This window comes from Lichenostomus cassidix, chromosome 5 (assembly GCF_008360975.1).
Source record: "Lichenostomus cassidix isolate B80296 chromosome 5, HeHo_3.0, whole genome shotgun sequence".
Taxonomy (NCBI): domain Eukaryota; kingdom Metazoa; phylum Chordata; class Aves; order Passeriformes; family Meliphagidae; genus Lichenostomus; species Lichenostomus cassidix.
Genome location: NC_139486.1, coordinates 15,487,985 through 15,515,046, shown reverse-complemented (window position 1 = coordinate 15,515,046; position 27,062 = coordinate 15,487,985). Strand labels below are relative to the sequence as shown.

Sequence of the window (27,062 nt, the reverse complement as noted above, 5' to 3'; positions counted from 1 at the left end):
TGGTTTAGTTTTTGTTAAAGCTCATTCTTTTCTCATGGAGTTGAGGTAATTTTGTGTATTTTAACAACTTTTTGAAAATAACTCTGAAATATTTCTGTATCCTGTCTTCATGTGTAAAAAGGTATGGACAACCTGAAACTTTTGTGGATCACCTCACAAATTTTAATTTCAGTCCTGCTTCTCCTTTACCGAGTCACCTCTGAGGAGTGGTACTTCCAAGTGTGATTTGGGGCTTTTGATATTTTTTGTTGTTGCTTTTAGGTTGGAGTTTTGTGGTTTGTTTTGGGTCTTGTTGGTTCACTTGTGTGGCTTCTTTTGAGATGACCTGCCTTATGAAAGTGCCTCAGGGACAGATTAACCTTGTAATGCATATCATAGAATTAATTAGCTTTCCTTCATTTTCAAGACACAAGATGACCACCACTGTGGGTGGATGAAACTGTCAACTTTATTTTTATTCACAGGCAATTCCTGTACTCTATGACTTCCCTCAGGTTTGTGAGTATACACAATTAATTACAGCAAACTGGTGCTAAATTTACAGCATTGGATATTTCTGCTTTTCTTTGAGAAACAGTACATTCTGCTCACAAAGATTTTTATTGTTCAACATTTAACTGTGCTGTCCACATATCATAGTTCTCAAATGCAACTCATTTCTTTTAACTGTTACGGAGTTAAAGCTTAAAGAACAAGCTTTGGTTTCTTCGCTCTTCAACCAATCTGCAAATTCATTAACTTTAAAAAAAGTTAAGAGTATTAAAAAAAAATCCAGAATTAATGACTCAATATTTAGATTTAGAATGGATTTAGTGATCACATAGGTGGCTTGTAGTGTTCATCCAGAGATTCTTAAAAGCACTGTGCTTTGAAAAGAATTATTCATCTTGAAAGCTCCAGGTGGTCTGCCAAATGCCTCTCTCAAAGCAGCAGGCCGTCAGCAGGTGGGGATGCAGGGGAGAGCACTGGCAAGTGCTGCACTGCTCATGGTCTGGTGCCTCAGCTCCCAGCACACTTCCAGTACAGTGGCTGACTCTCTCCACGTTACATGCATGTAAAGTCTGGATTATTACAGCTATGAAAAGTTATCACTTGTAGTAAGGGTTATATTCAGGGCTGTTGTTTCCGTCAATACCCAAGGCACACTTGATTCATGGCCAGGCATATTCTGCAACAGAGAACAATAACGATGAGTAACTTTTCAGGTGCTGTGCTTTCAAATTATTTCCCAAACTGACTGCAGTGGGCTGCCACCAGGAGTGGGGGCAGCAGTTCTTCACCTTCTGGGTTGCATGTGCACACTGTCTGAATGTGAGTCCTGCCTCACATTCCCCACCCTTCTGCTTTCTTCTCTCCCTTTCCCTCCTCTTGCATGACTCACAAGCTGGGATCCCAACCTCTACTACAAATTCCTAAGACACAATTCCAACACCATTCTGCCCTTAGCTCTACTGCATCACCACAAGCGTCAGCCTGGACCATTATTCCCTGCTTTCCTACCACACAGATGAGGGATCTAGCACCACATTCCCTTTTATCACCAGAACCCAGCAATGCTATGGTATTCTGAGCCAGCAGCTGAGGGGGTAGGACAGAAAACAGGGCAGTTCCCAACCTGGCTTCAGTGTAAGGAGTTACAGGAGTTCAGGGCAACGCCCTTGCACCAGTCATGCTGCTGATGTTGTGTGGTGCAGTCTGATCCTCTGACTGGCTGTCATTTTCCCTGAGGCTCAGTATGGAAATTAAAGGGTTGTGGCTACATGGATCATTATGAGTGGGAGAGGACTAATCATGATGTTTGTCAAAATAAACATTTCTAACTTTAGAGTGATTTACAAAACGATAAGAGCAGAACAAGTGAGAAGCTTTGAGGATTACGCTTTATCTGCCTATTAGCTTTTGCTCTTTTAGCCACAGTTAAAACTACAGGGTGTATCTGGGAACCTCATTACCTGTCAGTGGGGTATCCTCCTTCACAAAGGTTGACCAAGGCATACAGCTGTCTCAGTGCATACTCATACTGAAATAAACAAACCTTGTTAATAATTTCAGTGATGAAAAGCAGGTATTGTTTATCCAAACTAAATGGTGGAAATAATTTAGGGATGCTATTAATATTCAAGGTGTTCAATTGATGGTCTAGTACTGGGCTGAATGGATTTTTGTGCTGCGCACTTTGCTCTTGGAACTTTGTTAGGCAAATTCAGGTGTGCTGCACATTGGCCTCATAAGCAAGACCATCTAACTCATTACATTCTTAAAATCCCACAAAACAAAACAAAAAACCACTAAAGAGGCAATCTTGCCTGACAGCAGGACTCTCTTTTTCTTGTCTAAACAGTCTAACCACAGGATTTGATCCTCAGCTGGGATCCCAGGAAGAGTTAACTGTAATTAAACCCCTAAACTAGAAAGTGGTTCTCAAGAATTCAGCAATACAATGGAAATAGCAGCAAGGATCCTGCAAGGAATTATGCATAATACTATATCATATTACAGAAATCTCAGTGATCCAAGATTTTGAATTCACAGTGGTGATGCTTGTGTTTCTGCCTTGTCAGTAGAGATGTTTCAAGCAGAAATACAACATGACTTATTTAACACTGGAATTTCTGGAGAAGGAACTGATGGAAGCAACAGCACTAACTAGTAAAAATCACAGATTATTTTTGGGGTTGTTTTTAGTAAACTTCTTGCTTACCTAACGGTATAGTAGAAATGGTTTTCTGCTTCCAAAAGCATTACTTAATCTTTCTCCAAAACTAATCTGCATGACTGCCTCAAGGTAGCTTTTTAATAAAAGCTGATTTTTGCAGATGTGCCTATGACTGTGCTAGTTTTTCTGGCCTATTTATCAGATTATATCTAATGAGTGACTTACCACAGGTAAGTGCCAGTTGAAGCAATGAGCTTTGAAGTGGTTCACCGCTGACTGGTAACAGTCATAATTGCTGATGGTCAGTCTGTCTGACAGAATCTGCTTGGTCTGTTCTGTTGATCCTGTTACCACGGTGATTATCTTCCGCATGGATTCTTCAATAAATTCTTTCACCTGTACATAAAACAAAAAGAACTTAAAACATGTTTTTTCTAAATCTAATTTAAAGACTTTGAATGAAATTTCTCTTTCTTCAAACCTCCTTCAACTTTTGGGCTCTTTAGGGAACCAAATTTTGCCATTTATTTTTAGCACAGTCTCTTGGACTTGTCTCTTAATACTCAAATGAAAACTGACAGAAAGTAACGATTCCTGGAACCCAAAATCACTTACTGTCCTTCTAGTGTCTGCCAAGGAAAGAAAACACCACCAACAACACTATGGAATTTCCTTCTGCAGGAGCTATTTGACTGGGAGACTTCAGTTCTACTGAGACAAGAGTTTCTCTAACATCTTGTCAGAGAAGATTAAGTCTTCCCCACAAGAGTCCCTATGGATGCAGATGAGGAATTTCTTGTCAATAAAAGCTGTGCAACTGACTTTTGCATTTGCTTACCTTTGCCTAGATAATCACTATTGGATGTGCCTTGTGGAACAGATCCCTGAATTTCAAAGGAAGAGTAAACCATCAGCTAGAGGCTACCAGTCTGAAGAGTAATTTTGTTGACTTCAGAGATTTTACTTCTGCCATTGCTTAGGATGAAAATTAATCTGGCCCGATGAGCAATTTTTTTTTTTTCTTTTCTTACCTCCAGGTATGCTTTCATCTCTGCAGCAATCTTCTTAGCCTCTGAAATGTCATTGGTAGCCATCAGCTTTCGCTTCATGATTGCATAGGGCACATCAGGACTAGGTGTCAGGTCATAGTGTTCTACAGGTGGCAGAGAAATGGGCATAGCTTTCTTCCCCAGGCCCTGAAACTGCATCACTTTCATGGAGGAGATGCTCTGAAGGATAAAAAGAAAGCAGATGGGAATGTCAATTACTCCCAGTAGGTAGTTCTGTCTTTGCCATGAAAACCTAACTCTAAATTTGTTTTATTAGAGAAAATGAAGGAGATCACATGGTTGTGGGTTTGTGTGTGTGCATGTATGCACATGTTGGGTTTTTTAATACAATGAGGTCAAGACTGCCAAAAATCAGGGAACTTTTATTTCCAAAACTCACTGGGGGAAAAAAGGCTGCCAGGTTACATAATTGCACCTTTTTTTTTTAAACAAATATTTAATCTGTTGCATTATTATAACATTATTATAAATGTTGTATCACCGCTTAGCTCTTCCCATTTGAAGGATCATTGTACTTTTTAACATTTCACTAATAATCATAATATGCCTGGAAGTGGTAAATACCTTTCTTTACTGAAGTGTCAAATCACTGGCAGAGCTTGGAGGAAAACTTGTACCCTGATTTCTTGGATTTTAGCATATGCAAGGCTGATTTCCCTTAGCACCAGGATCATTGTCTCTTAAATGCTACGAGGAGTTCTAAGATAAATAGCTCATGACTAAAAATGACTAAATGAACCCTGCCAGTTTACAGCTGTTTTTTGTTTGGGTTTGTTTGTTTTAAGGCATGAAAGTATAGGCTACCAAAGGCTTGAAGATATATCTGAGCAGGAAGCCCTCTCAAATACATACCCTGTTTCCATACTGCATCACATGGCTGGTGTTGGTGCGTTTCTTCACCAGCTGAAACTGCTTGTGGAGTGTTTCTTTTCTCAGATCCTCCTGCATGAAGAAACTTCCATGAGGTCAAAGATACTTAAACTCAGCTATTCTAAAAATGGAAGGGAACCTGGAAAGGGTCTTAGCTGCCAGTGAGTAGAAGGAAGTACAGGGTAAGAGCTATAAAACCTTAAAAAGACATCAAAGTAAAAACTGGAGATTTGACAGCGTATTCTCATATTGCTTTTAGTAATTTCCTAATCTCCCAGCAAATGAGCAAGAAGGGAGTGGACTAGCATACAAATCCCAGATTTATTTCATTAACATTATTCTCTGTTATACTAACATGGGGGTTAGCCACAGTTCAGTATTTAAGCATCCCTGAAGCACACAACTTACTGAACTGCCCAATTTCTTTAACACATTTGGAGATATGGTCTCAGATTAGCAAATAAAGATGATGAGAATTTGGAACTACAAGTTAGACATTTTCTATCTTATAAATAACAAAAGACAACAATATTTCTGAAAGTTGGTATCGGAAGTAAATTTAGCAGCCCAAACAAATAAAGATTATATATGGCTCTGAATAGTAGATAAATACTTTTACCAACCTAAATTGTTTATTTTGGTCTCTCATGAAACAAAATATTTTTAAAACCTTGTAAACAAGTTATGTTTAAAATGCCTAGTCATCTTTTTCATACATGAAAATGAACAAAATTCATTTAAGCAACTTACCATATCTGAATCTTCCATCCAATTCACACTGTACCAGTCCCCAAGATAAGTCTGCCTTTCATCATCATAGTAACATGCATAAGATGACTCTTTGGGATTAGCAGCTGTTGTTGCATAAACTGTAATACAAATAGTAAGGGTTTTTTCTCTTCCTTTTTTTTTAAATCTCCCCTTCCCCCTCCATGATTTAATACTTAGCTGCACATGATATATTGTCTAAGTATTTTGGCTTTCAATCATTTACTTCCACACAGGAGGAAGGAAAGAAGCCTGTTAATCATTCTGTTCAGTTACCCTCAGTGCTGTTCTAAGAGCTTCTTCCTTGCTGCCAAATGTGTGGTCTGGGGTGTTTAAAGAAAATGCACATCTGAGGGAAAAATCTACTATTCAAAGAACTGCCTGAGAGCACTGTGCACTAAAAACTATCTATACATTCATTTTCTTTATTACAATAATGAGAACTTTTCTCCAAACTTGAAGTGAATCCCCTAAAAATCATCTTTTCTTCCAAAAAGCACAACCTTCTAAGTAATATACTTTGTGGGATAATGCTCTGCACTGAGAGAAAAGCAAAATAAACCTACATCTGCCCCAAGCACAGTGTTCCCAGGAAGTCATCTCTAACACAACAGAAATACTGTAAACACATTTTTATAAGTATTTTGCCAAAGTTAATACACTGAATAGTTTAGATGTATTTTGGCAGGAAACTCAAATTTGGGAGGAAATCCAAATTTCAAAGTGAAAGTGTTACACATGATTTTATAGAGTTATTGTGTTGTTTCTACTCAGAACAGAACCAAAGCTCAAAATTAAAAAAAAATCTTGACTCTTGTCTGTGCAGTAAAATACTCCTCTTAGCACCCTTCAAAATGCTTACCAAGTAACCAGTTAAACTTCTTAGCTCGTCAGTGAAAGCTGCCACAGACAGCTTGGTACTCTAATAAATAAATTGTCAATTTTCAGCCTCTGTAATTCTGTGGCCGAGTTAGTTGTAAAACCAGAGTCCTCAAACTGGAAACTTCTGATAGAACAAACTTTGAAAAATATTGAGCATTTGTCCTGAACAATCATCAATATGAAACTTTCTGTAAATCTTTTTCAGAAATCTTGGTGGGTGTCAGGCAGCACTCCAGGGCCAAACACCCAGGATGCCATGGATAGGCATATGGCTGATCTTCTCTGCAATTACATCTTCAAAACAACAAGAGCAAGCATTTTTCTCCCTGCCACAGAATAGCTGTTTCAAAAGGTTGTGATTCCTCACCCTAATCAAGGCTGAGCTTCCAGCTCTGCAGCAGAGAGCTTGGAAACCCTGAAAAATATCCACATCCTGGGTTTTTGTGCAAATGTGCAGCAAAATTGCCTGGCAGTGGTGTCTCACAACTGCTTTGCTATTCAATGAAATTGAGAGCAGGAACTTCACACCTGCTGTTAGCAGTGCTGAGGCTGAGAAATGTCTGTATAACTCAACTGCTACCAGCCAAGGGCAACCACCTGGCTCCTGAAAAGAAATATTTTTTCAGCTTCTCATTTCCAAGAAACTGAAAGCCTTTTCAGTCTTTTGTAAGACTCTAGTAAAAGGAACTTCCTGTTAATCGAAAGTATTACTTTCTTGTGCTCCCCTGCTAAAATTCTACATAAATGTGCCTTGAACATATTCTTGTCACAGCCAATACTTGTTTAGGTCTGTGACAAGTTGTGATATTTAAGTCCAGTAAGTTAATTGATTGCTCACCATTGATATTATCAGCCAAATGATTCATCATAGATCCAGATTCGCATGCTTCAATGTAGAATACCATCTACAAAATAAAAAAAATAAATGAGACTTTAAGAAATTCCATGAGGAAATGGAGAAAAGTTATTTGGTGCTTTTCAGCACAGTTTGACCATACTGCTATTCCTGAAACAAAATCTATGCATAATGCTACAAAACAAAAGTTTTTCATTTTCAGGAATCAAACTGTGTGGAAAGGGTAAAGAACCACAATGAAAAGATGTTATTAATCTCCACAGAATCCACAGGGATTTACTGACTAATGTACAAAGCTGAAATAAAAAATAAAGTCACTCTTTAGGCAGAACAGCGTGTCAGTACTGAATGTAGTTTCCCTGGAAATGATACCATCAGTGTGTTCCTAAATACAGCCAGCCATAGCAGACATCACCACAACGAGCTGCTTAAAAAAACCATTAGTAAAATGTTCAAAGTATTAATTTTTCTCCTTAACAGTACATGTGATTAAATAAATGCACAGAATTTTCTGACAAGAGGTACAGTGTCTTAAACTGTATTTGCAACTGTAAGAAAAACATGATGTATATACAAACTCTCTGTAATAACAGTGAAGTCTGAAGTGAACAAAGCACAGGAAGAAAGGGTTAGGTACAGATTATGGGAGTGCAGCAGTTACAGATGTTTTTCTAGTCAGAATATGTAGCATCAGCAAGCAGCAGTCACACTACATCTTAACATTGACTGCAAAAACACAGTAAACTAAATATGGAAAATTTGGAGCAGATCAATCCTTTTAAGTGCAAAATCTTAATGCAAATTTCACTGCATGTAACAGATTCCTCGTCCTTTGAACCAACTCTCAAAATAAAAACATCTCTCTCTTCTATGCCAGCCACTCTTTTAATTTCAGAACTTCTGATATGCTTGTTTACCTTCCGGTATTTCTTGTGATGATACATGTACCAAATGGTCTTATTCAAGTCCTTCACGTGAAGCTGTAAAATAAGAAGGCTTGTGTTAAAACCACTTATGTTTAACAGACACACAATTCACTTAAAAATAAATACTAATTGTTGTGAACATGTACACTATTTTCCCAATAAATTAATCCAGTCCTTTGCCCTTCTGAAGTACAATGTTCTAGTATTTATCACTCTGGAAAAGGTGAGTAATGGTTCCAGAGGATAAATATAGTGCATCAGAAAGCCAAGTCACACCTGTGTGAAACAATCTGCTTGGACCACCAAAGTCCAATGAAATATGAAACAACATCAGTTTTGACTGAATGTAACAGATTTTAACTGGAAAAAATTCAAAATGCAATGATGAGAATAGTATTGCTCTTTTTCTGCCTTTCCCCTCACTAAAATGATGGGTTTTATGTTATTCCCCAAATGCTTACATCATCATCAGGAAAAGCCAGAAGTCCTGGAGCTCCATGGTCAGTGAAATAAACAAACACATGATCCTTGGGACCACTGTAATGAAAAAAAATGCAAACAAATTCTTTTTAACTACCCCAACCTAATCTTCATTACAACAACAATCATCCGCTTCTCAATGCCAAGACATGTCACTATTTGAAAATAATAGAGCTGAAGCACCTCTTCCTCTTGGCAATATTTTTTTGTCCCAAGTATATTCTTTTGGATCCTTATTAGAGGAGATGAGTGCCCACAAAAGGAATGAAAACAGGGATATAGGCTAGTTCCTCACGCATGGGGAACATGGCAATCACGCTTCTTGTTCCAAACTGTAAACTAATTGTGAGGCAGGGGCTGTTATGTAAGATATGGTGGAAACACAATTGGTTTTTAATGGCTATTGGAAGAATTTGTTATACTGTGGGCATTTGTAAAAGTCTGGTAAAAACAGAAAGCTTTTATAACTAAGTTATACTGAGGCACCAACAACACAGGGATAAATCATAAAAACCTCTTTCCTAAGACCCTTAGGTATGTGTAAGTACTGCCTTCTTTGTTCTGTATGGCCATAAGCAGCCATACAGATGTGTCAGCCTACAGCTCCATGAGGAACTGATGCATGCACACACTCACCCACAGGGCCAGACTGGCATTTGCACCAGTGGCTCTACAGTCAGTTGAGCACTGAATGCTCACAGGCTTTGTCACCCTCACATCCGTGTAGTACAGTTTGCTGTACAGTCTGATTCCACTCTAAATCAAACAGATCATGTTTGGGTGATAGAAAGGCCTTGCCCTAACAGCCAGATCTGCAAAGGAATTTTGCTTTTAAACTGTATTCAGGAACAATTAAATATAAAATGTGTACAAAGATTGGAAGGAGTGTCCAGGGGCTCCTCTGTTCCTCTGTACCAGAGTCTAGAAACCTGTATTTATTTTTGCTCTTTCCTCACAGCAAACAGGTGGGACTGCAGCAGCTCCAGGGAACTTTGTCCAGCCTTCTGTCTGGCCAATAACCTGCTGGTTAGGGGGACCACTGGAAGTCCATTCAGAAGCCTTCTGGGAAGAGGACAACTGAGTTCTTGTCCCACATAACAAAAATCAGGCCACTTGAAAATTCAAACAGAGCCTAATAAAGAAGGGCTGGGTGTTACTTTTCAGGTTCCTGCTTTTGATCCTAAGTGCAAAAAATTTGACCGAGGTGGAATGTAAATAACTAGGACTTTTATATGTTGGTTCAAGTTGTCTTCCTGAGTACATTGTGAGACTTTGGCCCTCTGTATAGCTACTCCCTTATTTGAATTGGAACATCAAGCTTTCGCAAGTGAGGTGTGTTCAGAAGTACTTTCTTTAAAGCAAAAAATGCATTATAGGCACCTCTTGACTCATTCCAGATGCTAGAAGAGCACAATCTGGTAATGTGCAGCAATTTATTAACTTTTTGCCTATATGCGTTGCATATATCATTTTCAACCTCAGCTTTTAAGGATGAAGTTTAAACAATTGAGAGCAATAACTTATTTGACTATTATCCTGCTCAACTTATTTGACTATTATCTTGCTCCTTCTTTTTTATTATTCTCCTCAATGCCAGATTCTTCTGTTCTGTTTCTGGGATTCTTCTGTTCTGTTTCTATGCCTCTAAAATCAACTGTCAGATGAAGACAGATTTTACAAATTTTCTTTAACAAGGTTAGTTCTTCCAAACAGTCAAGTTTAAATTCTTAAAGGTTTTACAGCAATTCCTGTACATAGAAAAATATAATATGATATAGCTCCTTACGAACAGTCAGAAATATAGTACATCTTAGTAAGGAGGCATCATACTTTCACATTTCAAACTCTGTAGAAGCAAGATGAATAACTGACACCCAGTATCCTTCCAAAAAGACTTCTTATTAGGCCCTCAAATATATTAACTACATTCTTGAATCATCTAAATTATATAAGCCTTTATACCCTACCATTAATTATAAACCTTACATTCCACTTAGCCAATCTATTATTCTTCAATATTAGAATATTGCCAAACTTAGAATCATTTGTATAATTTAGTTTACAAATAATTTAAGCATAATACATCACTTACCAGTTTAATTGCTCATACCACTTTTTCAATCACAAAGATCTTTTTTTGCATTAATTATGAACCATAATTCCATTTCATTAGGAATGGAATTATGGTTTATATTCAGCCTCCAATAACCATACATTTGCTACAAAGACCAAGGCTGGGATTAGATATGTAATTTTTCCAGCTGATGAGCTGCTTAAGCTCTCTCTGTCCCTCTGCTACTGACTGCTAAGTCTGACCTGAGTCTGATCTAAGTCTCCAGCTGATTAATAAAACTGCTCATGTACATTAAGATAAGCCTTAGAATACCCTTTCCAGAGGTCTCCAAAGCCTAGCAACACTCTCTTTGAATACCCATTCTTGCAAAAGACAATAGTCTTTAAATAATAAATTCCTTAATACAGTTGATACTATCTGCTAGAGCTTTTATACCTTAAGCTATACTGGACTCCATACCAGCCAAATATCAGCATTTGCTTCCTTGTAATGGATGGTTTAAGAAACCAGAAACACTGTATTTGTGAATGGCCTGGAATTGCCATCAATAATTTTGCTGGATTCTCATGTTGCTCTAATTTACCATATTCTTTTGTTGAAATCAGTGTCAATTTACAACTGCACATGCAATTATTTTCTAAATTAAACTTCTCTTACCTTTTCAATACTTTTCCTGATCCCACCCCTTTCACTGCTTCTGCATCTCCTCTGAGAACCGCAAGAAAATTCTTTGGAGTAACATCCTAAGGATTTGAGAAGATAAAGTTAGATCTGATCATAAAAACAGCAACAAAAATCTTCATTTAGGAAGATGGCTTCTGAAAGTCAGAATCCACAGATGGCAAATTTAGCTGGCCACCCTTTTCAATCCATCTTTAGCTAATGACTCACTTGGCTGCTGAATCATGAAATCCCTGAGTGACTGGATTACCATACTGATTTAATGAAACAATTAGTTTTACATAGCTGTTTTTCAGATTGAGATACAACATTTACAAATCCAAGACCTTTCTGCCTTTTATTTCACATGTCAGCATGGAAACAGTGTAAAGGTTCACTTTTATGACCAATACTTCACTATGACCAATACTTCACTTCAAAGAATCTACTGGTTATATTTATCTTATGAACACCAAACTTCATGCCAAACCATGCAGGTGAGTAAACTTGAAACTTTATACTATGTGCATTTTGGAGTGTAAACTACAGGCTGAAAGAATTTATTCAGAACATGGGATAATGCTGAACCTTCCCCAGGGAAAGGGGTTTTGTTCCTACCTCCTTTGTATAGTCCTTGGGCACTCCAGCATACACATCTGAGCCATTAGGTCTGTTGATGACAATGCCTTTTGTTGGATTTCTGAAAGGTAAATGGAACATAAATAGGAATAGTTACCCACATGCCATACAATGACCACAGAACAACTAGGAGGCAGCTTGCCTGAGACTATGGGAATCTCAGAATATAAAGGACTTTTCACTTCAGTCAGTTATATATGCTTGTCTCAGGTGTCCTCACCCTCAGAGTACATTGAAGTATTCTACCTCAGATCATGTCAATTAATCTGAACATGCAGGTGGATTGTCTCTATCATCTCTCTCCTTGTAGTCTTGCCTTTTTTCCCCTTAACACTTTGCTGCCATTGTTGCTGTGCCTGTAATGCCTGCTGATTTTTGGGGAAGTTTTTTCAGAATTAGAGGCTGTATAAATGAACTGTATCATACAGAAGGCAATTATATGCTCTAGACAGTCACCAAGAATGGAACCTGCACCCATCTTTGTTGAATATACATGCTGGGAATGAATCTGATAACATCCTTTCAAAAAAGCCCTGCAAGTCATACACAGATCTCCCCTGTGTTTGTGAGTTTAGGTTATTTATCTGCTGCATGCTGTTATGCTTGGGAGTTCAGATCCCTTGGAACAACGAAGCTCTGCAGTCCTCAGTGCCACAGCTGATGTGAAGCTGTGGACTAAGGCTTAGAAAGCTCATGAGCACATTTCAAAAGAGAATTATAGTGCTGATGGATGAAATGCCTCTGTGCATATCACAGGCAATTTTTAAGGCTTTCCTTTCAAAACTACTACAAACTCAAAACATGGTGAATATGGCATGTTTGTAGTACCATATAGTTAGTGACCAGTGTACATTCATCACTTACTCCTCATTATCAGCAATGTCATCATACATCATGACAACGATCTGCTCATCTGGAATTCCATTTCGGTGTACGATCTGGTATGCATGGCACACATCTGCCTGAAATTAAGGACAATTTTCATTACTAGCTTTAACAGAAATTTTACCTTGGAGACCAGGAGAAAAATAGATTTTCAGACCTAAGAGCAGGCTATTGTCCAAAAGAAACTGCATTGTAATGTAAGAGAGTGAGGGCTGCTAGAGTACCTGAAATGCACAGGTTAAACCAGAACTCATTGTCTTTCTCTAATTAGGAGTGGTTACATTAATGTTAGAGACTGTGATTAGTATCCCTTTGTCATTACATATTTTGATATCCTATTTAAACAGAAACCAGAAGTTACTTCAGACTTGGTACAAATAACAAAATCTAACAAGAAGTTCTCAGCAATATTCTACATTCCGTGAGAAAATCAAAATAAAAACCTTCCACATGACAGACAAATCCAAAGTGTGTCGAGCAGAAGAAAAGAGTTGGATTTCCACCAATTTCAATTAGTTCTGCACCAAGCCTGCACAACCAGGCATTGAAGACTGTCCTTGACTTAGGTAAGTATGGTTTACCAATCTCATCTCTGCAAAAATGTCACTAAATTTTGCTTTCCTATGAGATGAGAATTTGGGTTAAGGAATATTTTCTTTTTAATTATGTATTTTTTCCTCTACAGAGAAGCAACTTCAGGGCACAACAGATTTCAGTGGGAAACAAAATTGCAGAATTCAGGCTCTTTTCCTGATCTGTACAGGATATGAATAAGCACATTTTCTTTACACAACCATCTTCCTGTGATGCAGAAATAACAATATCCTTTAATGTGATATTACAGTAAATGCAAACCTCTATCAGAATGCTAACTTCTCAGTAACCCCAGCCCAAATTATTCTCTTATTTAAAATTTACAGTCTCTGTATGCCCGAATGGGACATTAACAATCATTCCTAAACTTGAGAACTACACCCCACCACATGCTAGAAAAAGCTGTGCAGGTTTAATGGAAGAGATCTCATTTAACAAAGGAACACTCCAAATGCAGGCAAGAAGCAAGCTTTAAAGTTTACCTCTCTTGAACTAATCTAATTTTCTAATTTGGAAACCAAACTGAAGTAGTTTAAGTGGACCGATGTCTGTTCAGATTACTTAGGAGTACTAGTGATTTTGATTAGTTTAACTGAAAGGACACTGTAAAATCCTGTAACTTTATAATCCTTGGTCTTCTAAGTGCAGGTGAAACTGAAAAGAGAAGACAGCTATACAAGATTCTGGGAAGCGTGAGGCACATTCAATGCTAATGAACTCTCCCACAGTAAGGTCTCTTCATGTGACTAACCCTGAATGTTGAGCTGTTCTTAATAAAGCAGTTCCATTTCCTACTTCACAGGTCAGCCTGTGTTCTCTTCCACCTATCCCACACAATCTCTCAGTTAGTTTTCCATTTCCTTATATGCCATTATACCAGCAGCTGCCTCAACAAGTCCAAACAGTGAGGTCAGAGTTAGGAGGGCATTGCATATAATATGAAACAGAAGAGCACAGGCTTGACCAAGCATGTATTTGGTTTTCACAAGCAACCCAAGCAGAAGTGGAAGAAAACACTAACCAGGGCTTCTCTACACTGATTGATGAGTAGATCATAGATCCCTTCTCACTCTCAAGATATCACACACTTCTGTGATGCTGACAGGAACCTTTATAGGCTGGCAACACACAGAAATGCTTAGGTGTACCACAGTGATAGAATATCCCCGTATTAAACCAGCAAGTGTCTGTGCTCCCACAGACACGTGGCTGGCCAGTAGGGACTTTATAGGTGTTTTTAACTGATGCCAAGTACCCAAAATTAGTAAAACTCTGTAAATGTATATATCAGCTTTTTTTTTGTCTCCTTCCTTCTGGTTCATTCACTGTTTGCTCAGTATGTCCTGTCTCAGTAAAGTAGACATTAGTAAAATCCCTACTGTGAAGGGAGACAGATCAATGTAGTCAATTCTCTTCAACCTTAACTTATGCCTGTGTGGGGATTGTCCCAGCATTTTAAGGCTTTTGCTAAGGGAACTGTACTTGCTGGTAGGATAATGATATCACCAACACAGGCTAGAGCAGCAAAAACATGTTTTCCTGCTAAAACTCCATCGACTAAAGTAGGACAGTTCTGAGTAAACAGTTGGGGTTTATTGCATAGAATTAGCTGGCCTAATTAGTCACCTTTGATATTACTCCTGCTTGGTCCCTGTCTACACATAAAAATCCACAAATTTCTATAAAACCAGACTAAAAAAGTCTGCAGCCAGAGTAGGGAGGCAAATGTGAATCTAGAGTATTTGCTGTTGATGTGTACCTGCTATTTGAGCCTCCTTCTATCAGAAATATTTCTGGCATATCTGAACCTGTAAACCACTCTAAAAGAGACAGTTGTTCACTTGTTCCAGGTGTCTTATTGGTATTATTCTTGTTGGTTTAATATGTGAAATGAATGCTATGAACATTTACTGGTTAAATTGTCACTCAATCATGTTTTTGTGACCATGATTTGGGGTAGGGCAGCAGCTGCCTCACACAGAATAGGAAAAGGTGCAGCTGTACAATTCCTGCTGCACAGCTGACCTTATGGGCCAGCTCTAAACTGCACACTGTAAATGGCGTGGTTTAGACCTTTCACCCCCGGTTAGCCTAAGCCTGTTGCCACATCAGCAAATTTCTACAGAAGATCTGCTTAAATAATTAACTCCAAGATTTTGAAAGCATGGGGACCAGAGCATGAATTACTGTTTTTATTACCGTGTTTTCCTGGGATGGGTATTTTGTTTCCCAAAACATACAGTTGGGGGAAATACTAGAAAAAAACAAAAAACAAACCCCCCCCCCAAACAAAAAAACCACCCAAAACAAAACAAAAAAAACAAAACAAAACAAACCCCAAAACAAAAATCCCAAAAAAAAACCCACCAAAAACCCCCACAAAACAAAACCCTATTTTTCTCTGCCATACAGCTGTTTACACATTTGAATGACACAGCTTTTAGGTAGACTGCTTAGGGGGATTTTTGGAAAAATCAAGTTGTTTATGACACAAGCTTACATAAATAGTTCCTAAAGGGAAAAGCTTGGACTTCTGTGAAATTGGTTACTTCTTGTCTTATGACTGCTAGGTTTGTGGCTGAATGGCATGTGTAATGAACTGTCAGCTGCACTGCAAGTGGCACTATTCCCACTACAGGTATGCTGAACTGTCACAGCCTAAACAAGAACGAACTCTAATATATAAACAAGGTAGAAGAATATGTCTGAAATGCCAGCCATGTCTTACTCCTTTGCTTAAATATACAACAGTGAATCTGCCAAAAGCTGTAACTCTTATCAAGAACTTTGGAAAGGTTCCATGTAAGTTCAGTTTAAATTTTGTAAGCACAGTGAAGAAATGTTAATTGAAGCCATGTGACCAAGATATCCTTAGTGTCTGTTACTTACAAGACAGGAGAATTTAAGACTGTCCTGGAATAAGATACTGCTCTGGCTGGTAGTGTCTAGAACCCTGAATAAATACAGTCTCTGACCCACAAAGCTCAGTAAGTATAAGACTAAAAACAACAACTGAAAACAGACCCATGTATTCAGATTCATAGTTATTTATTTTATTTTTGCCAGACTTTTTCAGTCTGGCATTTTTCTCGAGGATGTACTCCATCTTTAGTAAGACTCCCGTTTCACACCAGGTTTTTCCATAGACTGTGCAGTTCTGAGTATCCAGAAAGCACAAATCTGTCTCTCTTTCCGATCTGATGTAAAGCCAGCTTTAGATTTGAATTTGCTGCTATGTCCATTTCACAGAAAAGTCAGACTATTTCTCCTAATGAGAACTAGTTTGTTGAGTCATTCCCTAAATCTGTCAAAAGCATTTAGTACTGTATTTACTCACATATGCCACTAAGCTTTCCAGAAGTATTTTATCCAGCTCTTTACACAGTAGAGAGCTGAGCCACTTTCCCAAAGAAGTGGGGAGTACTCTTGAATAGCAGCCAGCCTGGTAATAGAAAAGCTGCTACAGAGAAGTCAGAGTAACTGCAGAAGAGCAGAGAGGAGCACACTGATAGCCCTTCCACAGCCCAAGCAATTCTAATCAAAACCACTAAGGATAAAAACACCAAAGAACTGAGAAGCCAAAAGCATAAAGCAACATACAAGCCAGCTTTTCTTACTGTGACAGTAAGCCTATCACACTGGCCTCTATACTGCACAAAACACTTGAAATTTATTTTAGGAACTTTGATGAGATAAATGGGTAAGACAAGTTTAGATCATCCTGATTAGGAAGAAGTCCCAGTTCAGCCATCACAGAAGAAGCAACTGCCTGCAAGGTGTGAATCTCACTCATATATGTGCAAATGATGGTTTTTTTCCCTGTCTATCCTTGGTTTGTACCACTGATAACTAAACAACCAGCCTTAAATGGAGGTTCAGATTCCTTGAGGTTACAGATGCAAACTTAAGCATTTCCAAGGTCCGCAGAGTCTTTACAAACTTACTGTTCCTTACAGCATACAGTGATGGACTATATTCTCCACAATCTTTCATGTATGAAATGAGACATTTTTGAAGATGCAATCTATTTCTTCTGCTTTTTGTGGTTGCTTAGTCAGATGAACACATTACCACCAGATAATTTCTGTGGCAGACAATAGAATATGTTTTGACTGTGTTGAATGCAGGCAGCATGCGAAACAACTCGAGCTCACAAAATACAAACATGATACAAACATGGCACAAACATGCCACATCATATATTAACTGCACCCTGGACAGCTGAACTGCGCAACTGAAACCCAGAGATGTGTCTGCTGAGTTCTCAAATTACAAAGGGACATTATGAGTACTTAGTTGTATGTAGGGAATAGCAACAAGTCCAGTAATAAAAAAAAGCCACATTGAATAACTGCTTACTGGAGCACTCACATCTACAAATCCACTTCTCTGACCTAGTCTATGTACAAATACACAGGCTAGGTCAGAGAAGTTCTGGGGAAGAAAGGTGATGGCAGGAGTAAACTGAAGAGTATAATGAATCTTCCTCTGCAGTTCTTCCCTGGGAAAGCAAAAAATTACACAAATCTGCAACCGGGAGCACTGCTTTGATTTCTTACAGTACAGGTACACGTGTTTCTGTGTGTGTTCACTGTTCTGTGGTCTTTCACTTCTGTGTTCTGAAGCACAGAAGTGAAAGACCAAGTCCTATTCCCAGTTCTACTGCAAGAGACTTGAGCAAATAATTTAATTACTTCAAATGTTTTTGCTTCCACTTCTGGAAGGTAGGGAATACTAAAACACTAAGACATGGTGATCAGTCTGCATAATGTGTCCAAAAATCTGTTAGAACTCCTCAGATTTCAATAGTATCTTTGCTCCTCTGTCTAACTCTCCTGAAAGTCTATAATTCTGCTTGTTTTGCTGGGAACAAATTTCTCCAATTTTTTGATACCCACGGCACCCTTGTCTGGATGACACTTCATGGCATACATCAGAGGATTTCCCATGACTAACTGCTGGGTCTGTCTCACCATATGCCACTCCCCTACCACGCATGCTCACTCCCACCAGGCCCTTAAGATTGCCCACAAAAGGCAACTGGGAAGAACAGCACAAGCCACTGATGGGCTGCATTTTGTGGGAATTGATCTTTTTCATAACAAGTTAAAGATGCACAGTATCTCGCTCAGGACAGGCAAGTAAGAACACAGATCCATTCTGAAGGATCCTTCATACAGACTCTTTTATGATGTTGCTTTTGTAATTTTGATAGGATTATTACTGGTGTTCTAATTTTCTAATTTCCAAAAGTTAATACTGTACCACTGAAGCAAGTAGTATTTTAAAATACAGAGATTTCTAGTATTTAAATTCAGAACAATCTGACATGGCAGATATTTCACATTTTTAGTTGACATTATCTTCAAAATTAAGGTATTTAAAGCAATCCTGTTCTCATTTTGCTACCACTGGAATGCAATTATTTAATAGCTGTCTGCAAAGCATTACAACACTCAAAAGTTAATAGGCTTCTGTGAAACTGGCATGTTCCAAAGACTCACTCACTGTTGGACACAAATATCTAAGTGTGGATCTTGTGTTCTTCATAACCCTGTTATACCTGGCACAAGTATATGCTTGTGCCAGGTATACTTGCCATTGAAGGCTCGCTGACAGAGAGATTAAAAACTATGCCCAGGCAACTGAGAAAAGGAATTCTCATGAGCCACAGCTTCAAAACTGTAGTTTTATTTAAAGAATGAATGTCGTGGTATTTAACTCCTCCTAGAATGGAAGGGAGCCAGCTAGACTGGTTATATAGCAATAGCAACAATCAGAGCACAACCCAGTAATTAAATCCAGACACTCCAAGACAGGCACTAATCAAGCACAGCAGTAGAATTTTCATCATTGTTTCCCAATTTCAACTTTAAAACTCTCTTCTTTAAGATTTCATTTAAAATAAGAATAGTTTATAGTAACGCTGTAATATTCCAACTATGATTATCAGGTCATATCTACAGTGTAAGGAACTGGCAAAATCCCTAAAATCTGTTTGTCAGTGTTGAACTAGCACTTGCCAGTAACAGGCTGTTCTTCAGATGCAACAAGACTGTCAGTCTGACTCCTTTAGTTTTACAAGGTCATCACTGCATTGGAAGTTACAGACTGATTGTGACCTGAGAAGCAGGAAAAACATACAGAATACCCAGGGTGCCCAACACACAGAAGGCTCATTTGTTCCTCAGTCAAACAAGAGGATGAAGCCTCTCTAGATTTTACAGGCAGTTACATTAAAAATAAGAAATTAAACTTTAGAAGTTCCAGTGTTCAGCAAATCACCCAGTACCAGTCCTACAATTCAGTTTTTAAAATGCAAGTTTTGTACACTAGTATTTAACCGACAATATTATAGTAAACTATTTTTCTAACATGTAGAAATATACAAATGTATACATAAATCAGAATTAAATTGACCCTGTTCTTCAGGACAGCCAAGTTGCAAGTTTAGAGCAAAGACAGCCATTGAGCATAGATTAATCTGTTTAAGGGACAGTCCAACAATTCCCCAAGGGGAAAATGCTGCAGAAGTCTCCTGACTGCTGATTATAAGTCCTGAACTTTGAATCAGAGTTAAGTCACTTGGATTTAATCCTGTACATAGTGACACATACACTCAGACCACAATTTCACAACACTCTGGCTTTCCCAGCAGTGTTAGATTCAGGAGTTCCTGTTCCCTTTCCTCTTTGTGCCACTCACTTTGTTCCCTGCACACTGGTGCACCATATCCTTGCTGTACCAACATAATTCTCAGGCCATGTTGTTGAACACAGTCAGCAAACTGGTTAAGGATAAAAACAATGCCTTTCCGCACATCCTCCACTCCTCAAAACATACAGCACATTTGCCACCTTTGCAGATTTTTTAACGGGAAGGAAAGGAAGTTTTTTATAGCATAATAAAAGAGGAAAACAAATGGAAAGGAACATGCATGTGTCTCAAAATGAGGTTCAACTTCAGATATCATTCGTATCAACCTGCAAGTTGGGGTTAGATCCTCTAGCCTAGTAATAGAGTATTTACCCTAGAAGGCACAGGTCTGCCAGGATGCAGAAGTGTGATAAGAGGAAGAATACTGCTCCTCCCGTAATGACAGCTTTTTCATCAAGAGGTTAGAGACTGGAAAAAGTTGTATGCAAAAAAAAAAAAAAATTCACATAGTAAAAGGAGCAGTGGAAGGGAGTTCTTGGGGTGGTAATAGCAAAAACTAAGAGCAGGTTCTGAGTGAATCTTGCTGCTGTTTGCATTGAAAACTTCACACACACCTGGGAGTCTAGAAGTAGAAGCACTTGCTCAAATGACAGAAGGTCTGAACTAGTCTAGGTGATAGGCAGCTATCACCTTCCTGTAAGTCTGGGAGCTGGCATTTTCTGGAGCATGGACAGCATCAGCATGTGGAACCAGCAGTCCTTACCTGGTGGCGATAGTTGTACCAGCCATTGGAACCTGCAACAATCACCACCCAGTGCTTGCCTCCATCTTCAGGCTCTTCCATGGGGAATGTGCTGATGCCCAGAGCACAGCCCAGCAGCACAATGGCTTTCAGTATCATCTCTCTTCTTTATTTATTCCACAAATGAGAGAAAATTTTCCTAATGAAGAATCCTGAGAGAAGTAAATGAGAGGACATTAGTCAATAAACAAATGCAAAACAAATATCAGTAGTACCACAGTTGGAATATTTTCTTGCTTGTGGGGGCTTTTTTGTTTGTTTTATAGACCATTTAACCCACAGTACAATTTCTGGTCGTATCTTCCTTCAGTACCAAGCTAACTAGTTACAATAGTTTTTTGTCAGCTTTCTAATCTGACTGAAAGCAATTCTGAATAGGCCAACCAAGTTGTTCAGCTCCCTCTGGTTGTTTTGTTCTATTGTAGCTGGCAATGAATAAGTCTCAAATAAAAAGTAAACCTCACTATCAAGTATTTCACAGATAAAACTTTTTCAAATTAAAACTATTCTTTGGTCTCTGCTAACGTGGTTCCCAGATTTCCACTCACTGGCAATTAGCCCATTACTACTGAGTCAAATGCTGGGTGTTGTAGGCACAAGGATGCTTAGACATGGAGAATTGCTGGTGAGTTGGAAGGTCAGAGTGTCACAAAAGCTCTCTGTGGCAGCAATACCAAAGAGGGTGGAAAGAGGCCGTGCGACTGTTCTGATCAAGATACAGCCCTAACTGCTGGGGCTGGGGGGAAGTGGAGGCTGTGAGAATCTCATGCTATTTGTGCAACGTGTCACGCTAGTGGAGAGCAAATGTGAACCAGTACCACATGAAAGAGCAGCATTTTCACCTCTTTTGCCCAATGGTTAAGTGTTAGCACAAGGCACACAGTGAGAGAATTGCGTCTGAGACTGTGAATGTCAAATTTAGCAGAGCAGAGGGGAGGTTTGAGCCCATGCAGAAATGGCTCTTTCTACTTTCTTGAGAGGACTAGGGGTAGGGTCCTTGCTAGTGAATGTCCTGAGCACCTTGATTGTCTGGTAGAGCATTTGTTCTAAAAGCAAACTATCTGGGCATATCTAATCACAGGTTTAAAGTTTTCTTTTTGAATTTAGCTTGTGGGGCAGGCAGGTTACATTTATTAGTCACAGTCTCAGGTCTGCTGCATCCAATGTGAAACTCTTAAATCAAACTCCCCTGAGGAATTGCATGCTCCCGGCACATGCACAAAGATTAAATATTTCCTTGTGCACTGAGAGATGGCATTTTACATCTGCCTACTTACAAAAAAGAAATCCTGGAAGTCATATTGCTGCTAGGTATGGAAGAGGTGTTGTAGTAAGAGGCAGAGTAGTCTACTTTAACATGGCTTTCTCTGGAATAAAAGCTGGAAACCCCCAAGCCATGCAATATGGTCACAAGGCAAAATGTCAAAACTACCACTAAACCAAGGAAACAGTGCCTAAGTCAGACTCAGTACCCCAGTAAAAACCACCTATATGCAGCCACTCAAATGAGGCTGAAACAGAGAAGCAGCTCCTCCTCAAAGCAGCCGTGTTCAGTGAAGATTACTAACCAAAGACATAGCATGGGTCTTCCCAAGACTGGATTCACTGCTCACAAAGACTTAGTCTTGCAGGCAGTAGTATGAAAAATACATGTATGTATATATTATACTATATATATATATATATATGTATGTATGTATTTACAAGTTGGATTTTTTTATCCTTTTTAGTGGAACTAGCACAAAGTAAAGGAGGTAATGTTATCATATAAGCTCCTATAGGAAGAGCTGTTACCACACATAAAAACTCCAGAACAGAAAAGACAGAACCAAACATTACCTGTTATGAAACTGCTTCTTTCAAAAACTTATCTTTCAGGAAGAAGTCACTCCTGTCACTGCCTGTGACATTTGGAGCAAAAATAATAATTTACCAATTTAGGTAATTTAGGGTTTGTTGAATTATTATAAATAAAAATAAGCATATTTTTATTAGATGATTATACCATCTCACGTTGAGCTGGAATTGTAAAGTTTTGTCATTGTTGTCACCAAACAATGACAAGGGCTTTGTATGACAACTCTACCTGATCTATCAAGTCAGTTCTTCATATGATAACACAAATAACATACTGTGCTGAAGATGCACTCTATGTACAACATCCGTAAAACCTGCCTATTCTGTTGCCTACAGCCTGGCTAAGATTCAGACCAAGCTGTTTAAAACTTTTGTAAAGCGCCACAGTATGCCACAGGCCAATGAACCTATTCATTTCCAATATTCAATTTTAGGTATATTAACTCCTGAAATATTTGGCAAGAAAAGAAAATCAGTATCTTTTAGACAATGTGCTTATAAATCTTAACTGAGTTTGACTTTCTGGAATGTTGAGCTGCTGCAAACAGATGCCTCAGAGCTCAGTGTCTGTCTCATAACATTTCTCCAACTATAACATGAATTATATTTACATTAAAAAAAATAAAATAAATGGTTCAGACCATTGCTGGAGATCCTTTCACATGATGCTTAGCTCTTTGAGATACCATTCAGTAGAATCCAGGGCTTATCAACAGAAGCTCTGTTGGTGCCAGCTATTCACAGGGCCATATAACATGATGGCTAATTTCAAGGGAGGTCCTGGCACACAGACATTTGTCACATGGAAACAGTCACTGCCACTATCAGTTACTGATATACCAGGCAATTGGAAACAGTTTGATGGGATTGTCTTTCCTGATGAGTTCATGTTCCTGACTATACTAACAAGGATCTACAGTTCGCAGGGCCCCAGCCAGCACCTCTGAGTGGGCAGAGATGTACCACACATCAGCACTGCATTCTGCCTGCAAACAGCCCCTCAACAGAAAAACCCTGGGATCAGGAACAGAGATTTCAGCTATGAGCCCATCAGGAAGTGCCTCCATGAGGAATTCAAGAGTCTTCCAGGTAGTATGAGGGTATCTAGGTCCTCACATTTCTCACCTCTGCTGAGACAAAAGTTGTGACTGATGCAGAACACCCGGGAAAAAAGAATAAACTCCAAGAAACATTGCACTGTACCAGTAAATCATATATATTTTGCCATGGATTATTTAGAATAGAAAACAACCTCCTCTTTGGCACTAATTAATGACATATAATCTCACTTATCTGTCTTTTCCCATACTATAATTAAATCAAATTAACACCAGAAAGAAGGAAGGAAATAAAAAAACCACCAGACATACCACAATAGACTAACAGTAGCATAATTAATGTATGCTCAGCTCCCCAAGGTTTTCCAAGCAGCACTTAAAATAGGCATACACATGTGTGCAGTGGGAATGGGTCTTGTTTGTCACTAACTACTACTTAAAAAAACCCCAAACCAAAACCAACAAAAATATAAACAAGCAAATGATGATCAAACAAACATACTCACACATACACACACACATATTTCTACTTGTTTCAAAGAAAGCCTTTGAGTCCAAGTGGACAATTTAAAAAGCTGTGTTCTGGGTTCTGTTGTATGAGTTCTTGACCTACAGTTGAGAAGAGAAAGTTCCAATCACATGCTTTGTCTTCAAGTCATATTAAGACAAAGCAGCTCAGCTGACCAGCTTACCACAGGTACAGAAAAAGCCTTTCTCTGCAGATCCGTCACACGTGATCAGTCCTAAATCACATGCAGATTGAGAACATGAAAAATTAAAAATTCACTACAAGATCTTCTTAGAGCTTTGGTTGATCCACAAAATATGATAAAATTTGATCAGCTCTGCCTAGCCTTTCTTGCAGAAGAGTTAATTAACCTTGCTTTGACACCATGCCAGGATCAGGCCCATCTCAGATGCAGTGGGTTCAGCATCAGAACACCATGTACACATGCAGACAAGGCTACTGCACAGTTTGCACAATCTGTGGAAGCAGCATGTCCAGAACTGGGTGGTTCTTGCCAGAACAATTCACTCTCAAAACCAGTCTTTCCTGATAGAGGTACTTTGACCACTTCCCACTCGATAGCTAGCATACATCTCTGCTTTGATAAGAGAGGGATGCTTAAGGAAGACCACATCTGGAAATGGCTGGCTGCTGCTAGAACAATTTTTCCAGCCAATTGCCTGCTCCCCAAGTTCACGACTTTCCTTTGGGAAACAGTCCTTTAAGATCAATACTCTTACAACAGGATACCACTCAAAAGAAAGGGCTTTGAGTTGATCAAAGTATCTTCCGCTCATTTTTAAAGCAATGTTGACACTTCAGTAGATTGCACTCCAAATACCTCAAGCACAGATTCCAAGAGCTATATAAACAGAAACCATATCTCTATTTTACTTTCATGTGAAGTAAGTACACTAACAATAACCTTGCTGGAAAATAACAGCCTTAAGCTGAGCAGATGATCATTCCAGCTTTTCTATGAAGTCTTTCTTAACAGCTCACTTCTGATAACCACTAGCCTTTAGCTTCCAGAATCAAGCCACATTTCCCTTCTCCAAACAATGCTTGCATATTGTCTGCCACTTTAATACTTAGATGCTGATTTCCACAAAATATGTGACAGTCTTCCTCACAGGAAACTGATGTCCACAGTTGTGTCAGCAATGTTCTGCCTACGTGCTGTGTTTGCTACTACACAAACAGAAGCACCTAAACCTGTGATTAGGTCCCTGCAAAAATAATCTGATTTTCTTTCTGCACTTGTGAAGTAGAAAGAAAAAAATCTTTATCACTATAAATTTTGAAGAAGATTATGGTCTCTATTGCAAAACATTCCTTTACATGTCTGCTAGTAACCATTGTATGAACGGGCTTAATATGATTAGAACTTGTAGCAAAATATTTATGTTTAGCTACTGAAGAGTATAAGTCACTTTTACTGTAAAAGAGCATGAATTTGTAGTTAACTCAGAATGATTCTTAAATAAATGTATTTAGAAGTAATTATAAATAAAGTTCATTCTCCTGTTTGCAGATTTACTTTTCTCATCAGCAGAGAGATGGCACAATTTACTTGGGGGTAAAAAAAAACCCAAAATCATTCCCACAGTGGTAATAAGCTAACACACTTGGTCTAGGGGAGTTTTTCTCTACATACCTAAAAAACCCCAGATTCAAATCTGGCAGACTTTAAGGTTTCCGTAAAACTGCTTCTGCTATTTACTTTCTTATCTGTCTTCAGACACAGATCCTGTGCCATCACAATCTGATGGTAAGGAAAAACAGATACTACAGCACTGCAAGAGTAACTTTGTTACATTGCTTGATTTAGCCAGGGGGGTATAAGGGCAGAAGAATAAGTCAGATAAGGGTAAGCATTTCTGCTCAGCAAACATGGAAATGTTGGGAGCACGGAGAGAATGAAATTCTGGAGAAGTGATTACGCAGAAATTCCTGTGTGAGATTACACAAGATTCCTGCACTCCCCACGTCTTTTACTATGGTTCATCTTAGCATTTCAGATCTTGGCTACAATATTTATCTTAACTCCCAAATACAGACACCAAACACAGTGCTGCTCGATCCTAATTAGGAACTAGTGATGCTACTACCTCCAGGCAGAACCTCACGTTACGGCAAAGCTGTCTACCTGCTATAAATAACCAGCCACAGCTCAGCACCTTTCAGGCACCACCAGCTCTTTGCAGAAATCCCGTAAATAGTTACTCCATCCTTTTCCCCCGTTAAAAATATATTACCGGCTACTAAATCTGAGGTGCTGCCACTGCTCTCCCCCCCACCCCAATCTCCCTCCTCTCCTGTGCCAGCCCTGGGCAATGCCCTTCGGAAGGAGCCGCTCTGACTCCCCTCTCTCTCCCAGCAGGGAGGGATTAAACACAGCTCCCGGGCCAGCCGTGCCAGCCCCAGGGCCAGACGGGGCGCCGGGCAGAGCGGCGGGGGCTCGGCAGCGCTCGGAGCCCGGGAAGGAAAACCGGCACCCCCGGCCGCTCCCCTGGAGGCGGCGGGGCCGCTCCCCCTGCCTCTGCCGCCGGGCAGCGGAGCGGAGCGGGCCTGCCCCGCTCACAGCTCCCTTCGCTCAGCAGTACCCCGCGTCCTCCCCCCGCGGCCGGAGCCCCCGGACAGCGCGGCCCCGCCGCCCTCACCGCGCCGTGCAGAGGAGTCGCCGCCGCGGCCGCTCTGATTGAGGCGAGCGCCGTGAGCAGCCGGGCGACCGCGGAGCGCGGGGGCGGGCCCGGGTCTGTGCCAATCGCGGCCGGGCGGAGGCGCGGCCGGACAGCCCCCCGGCCAGACTGCGAGCCC

The 27,062-nt window shown here is 39.5% G+C and overlaps 1 protein-coding gene across 2 annotated transcripts; it reads right to left on the bottom strand.

Moving 5' to 3' along the window:
- Window positions 1-426: 426 nt before the first annotated feature.
- On the bottom strand, window positions 427-27,062 carry LGMN (legumain). Of its 2 annotated transcripts, none has more exons than XM_085061524.1 (14): window positions 26,906-27,062; window positions 20,781-20,971; window positions 12,746-12,843; window positions 11,861-11,942; window positions 11,240-11,325; window positions 8,490-8,565; window positions 8,020-8,082; window positions 7,085-7,151; window positions 5,347-5,465; window positions 4,579-4,668; window positions 3,688-3,885; window positions 2,882-3,052; window positions 1,953-2,020; window positions 427-1,168 (listed from the first exon to the last, which is right to left on the bottom strand). In XM_085061524.1, the coding sequence occupies exons 2-14, from the start codon at window positions 20,916-20,918 to the stop codon at window positions 1,129-1,131; spliced, it is 1,296 nt and encodes a 431-aa protein (XP_084917650.1). In that variant the 5' UTR covers window positions 20,919-20,971; window positions 26,906-27,062; the 3' UTR covers window positions 427-1,128. The 2 variants fall into 2 exon arrangements, with proteins under 2 accessions (XP_084917650.1, XP_084917651.1); XM_085061525.1 differs by lacking the exon at window positions 26,906-27,062 and adding an exon at window positions 26,849-26,865.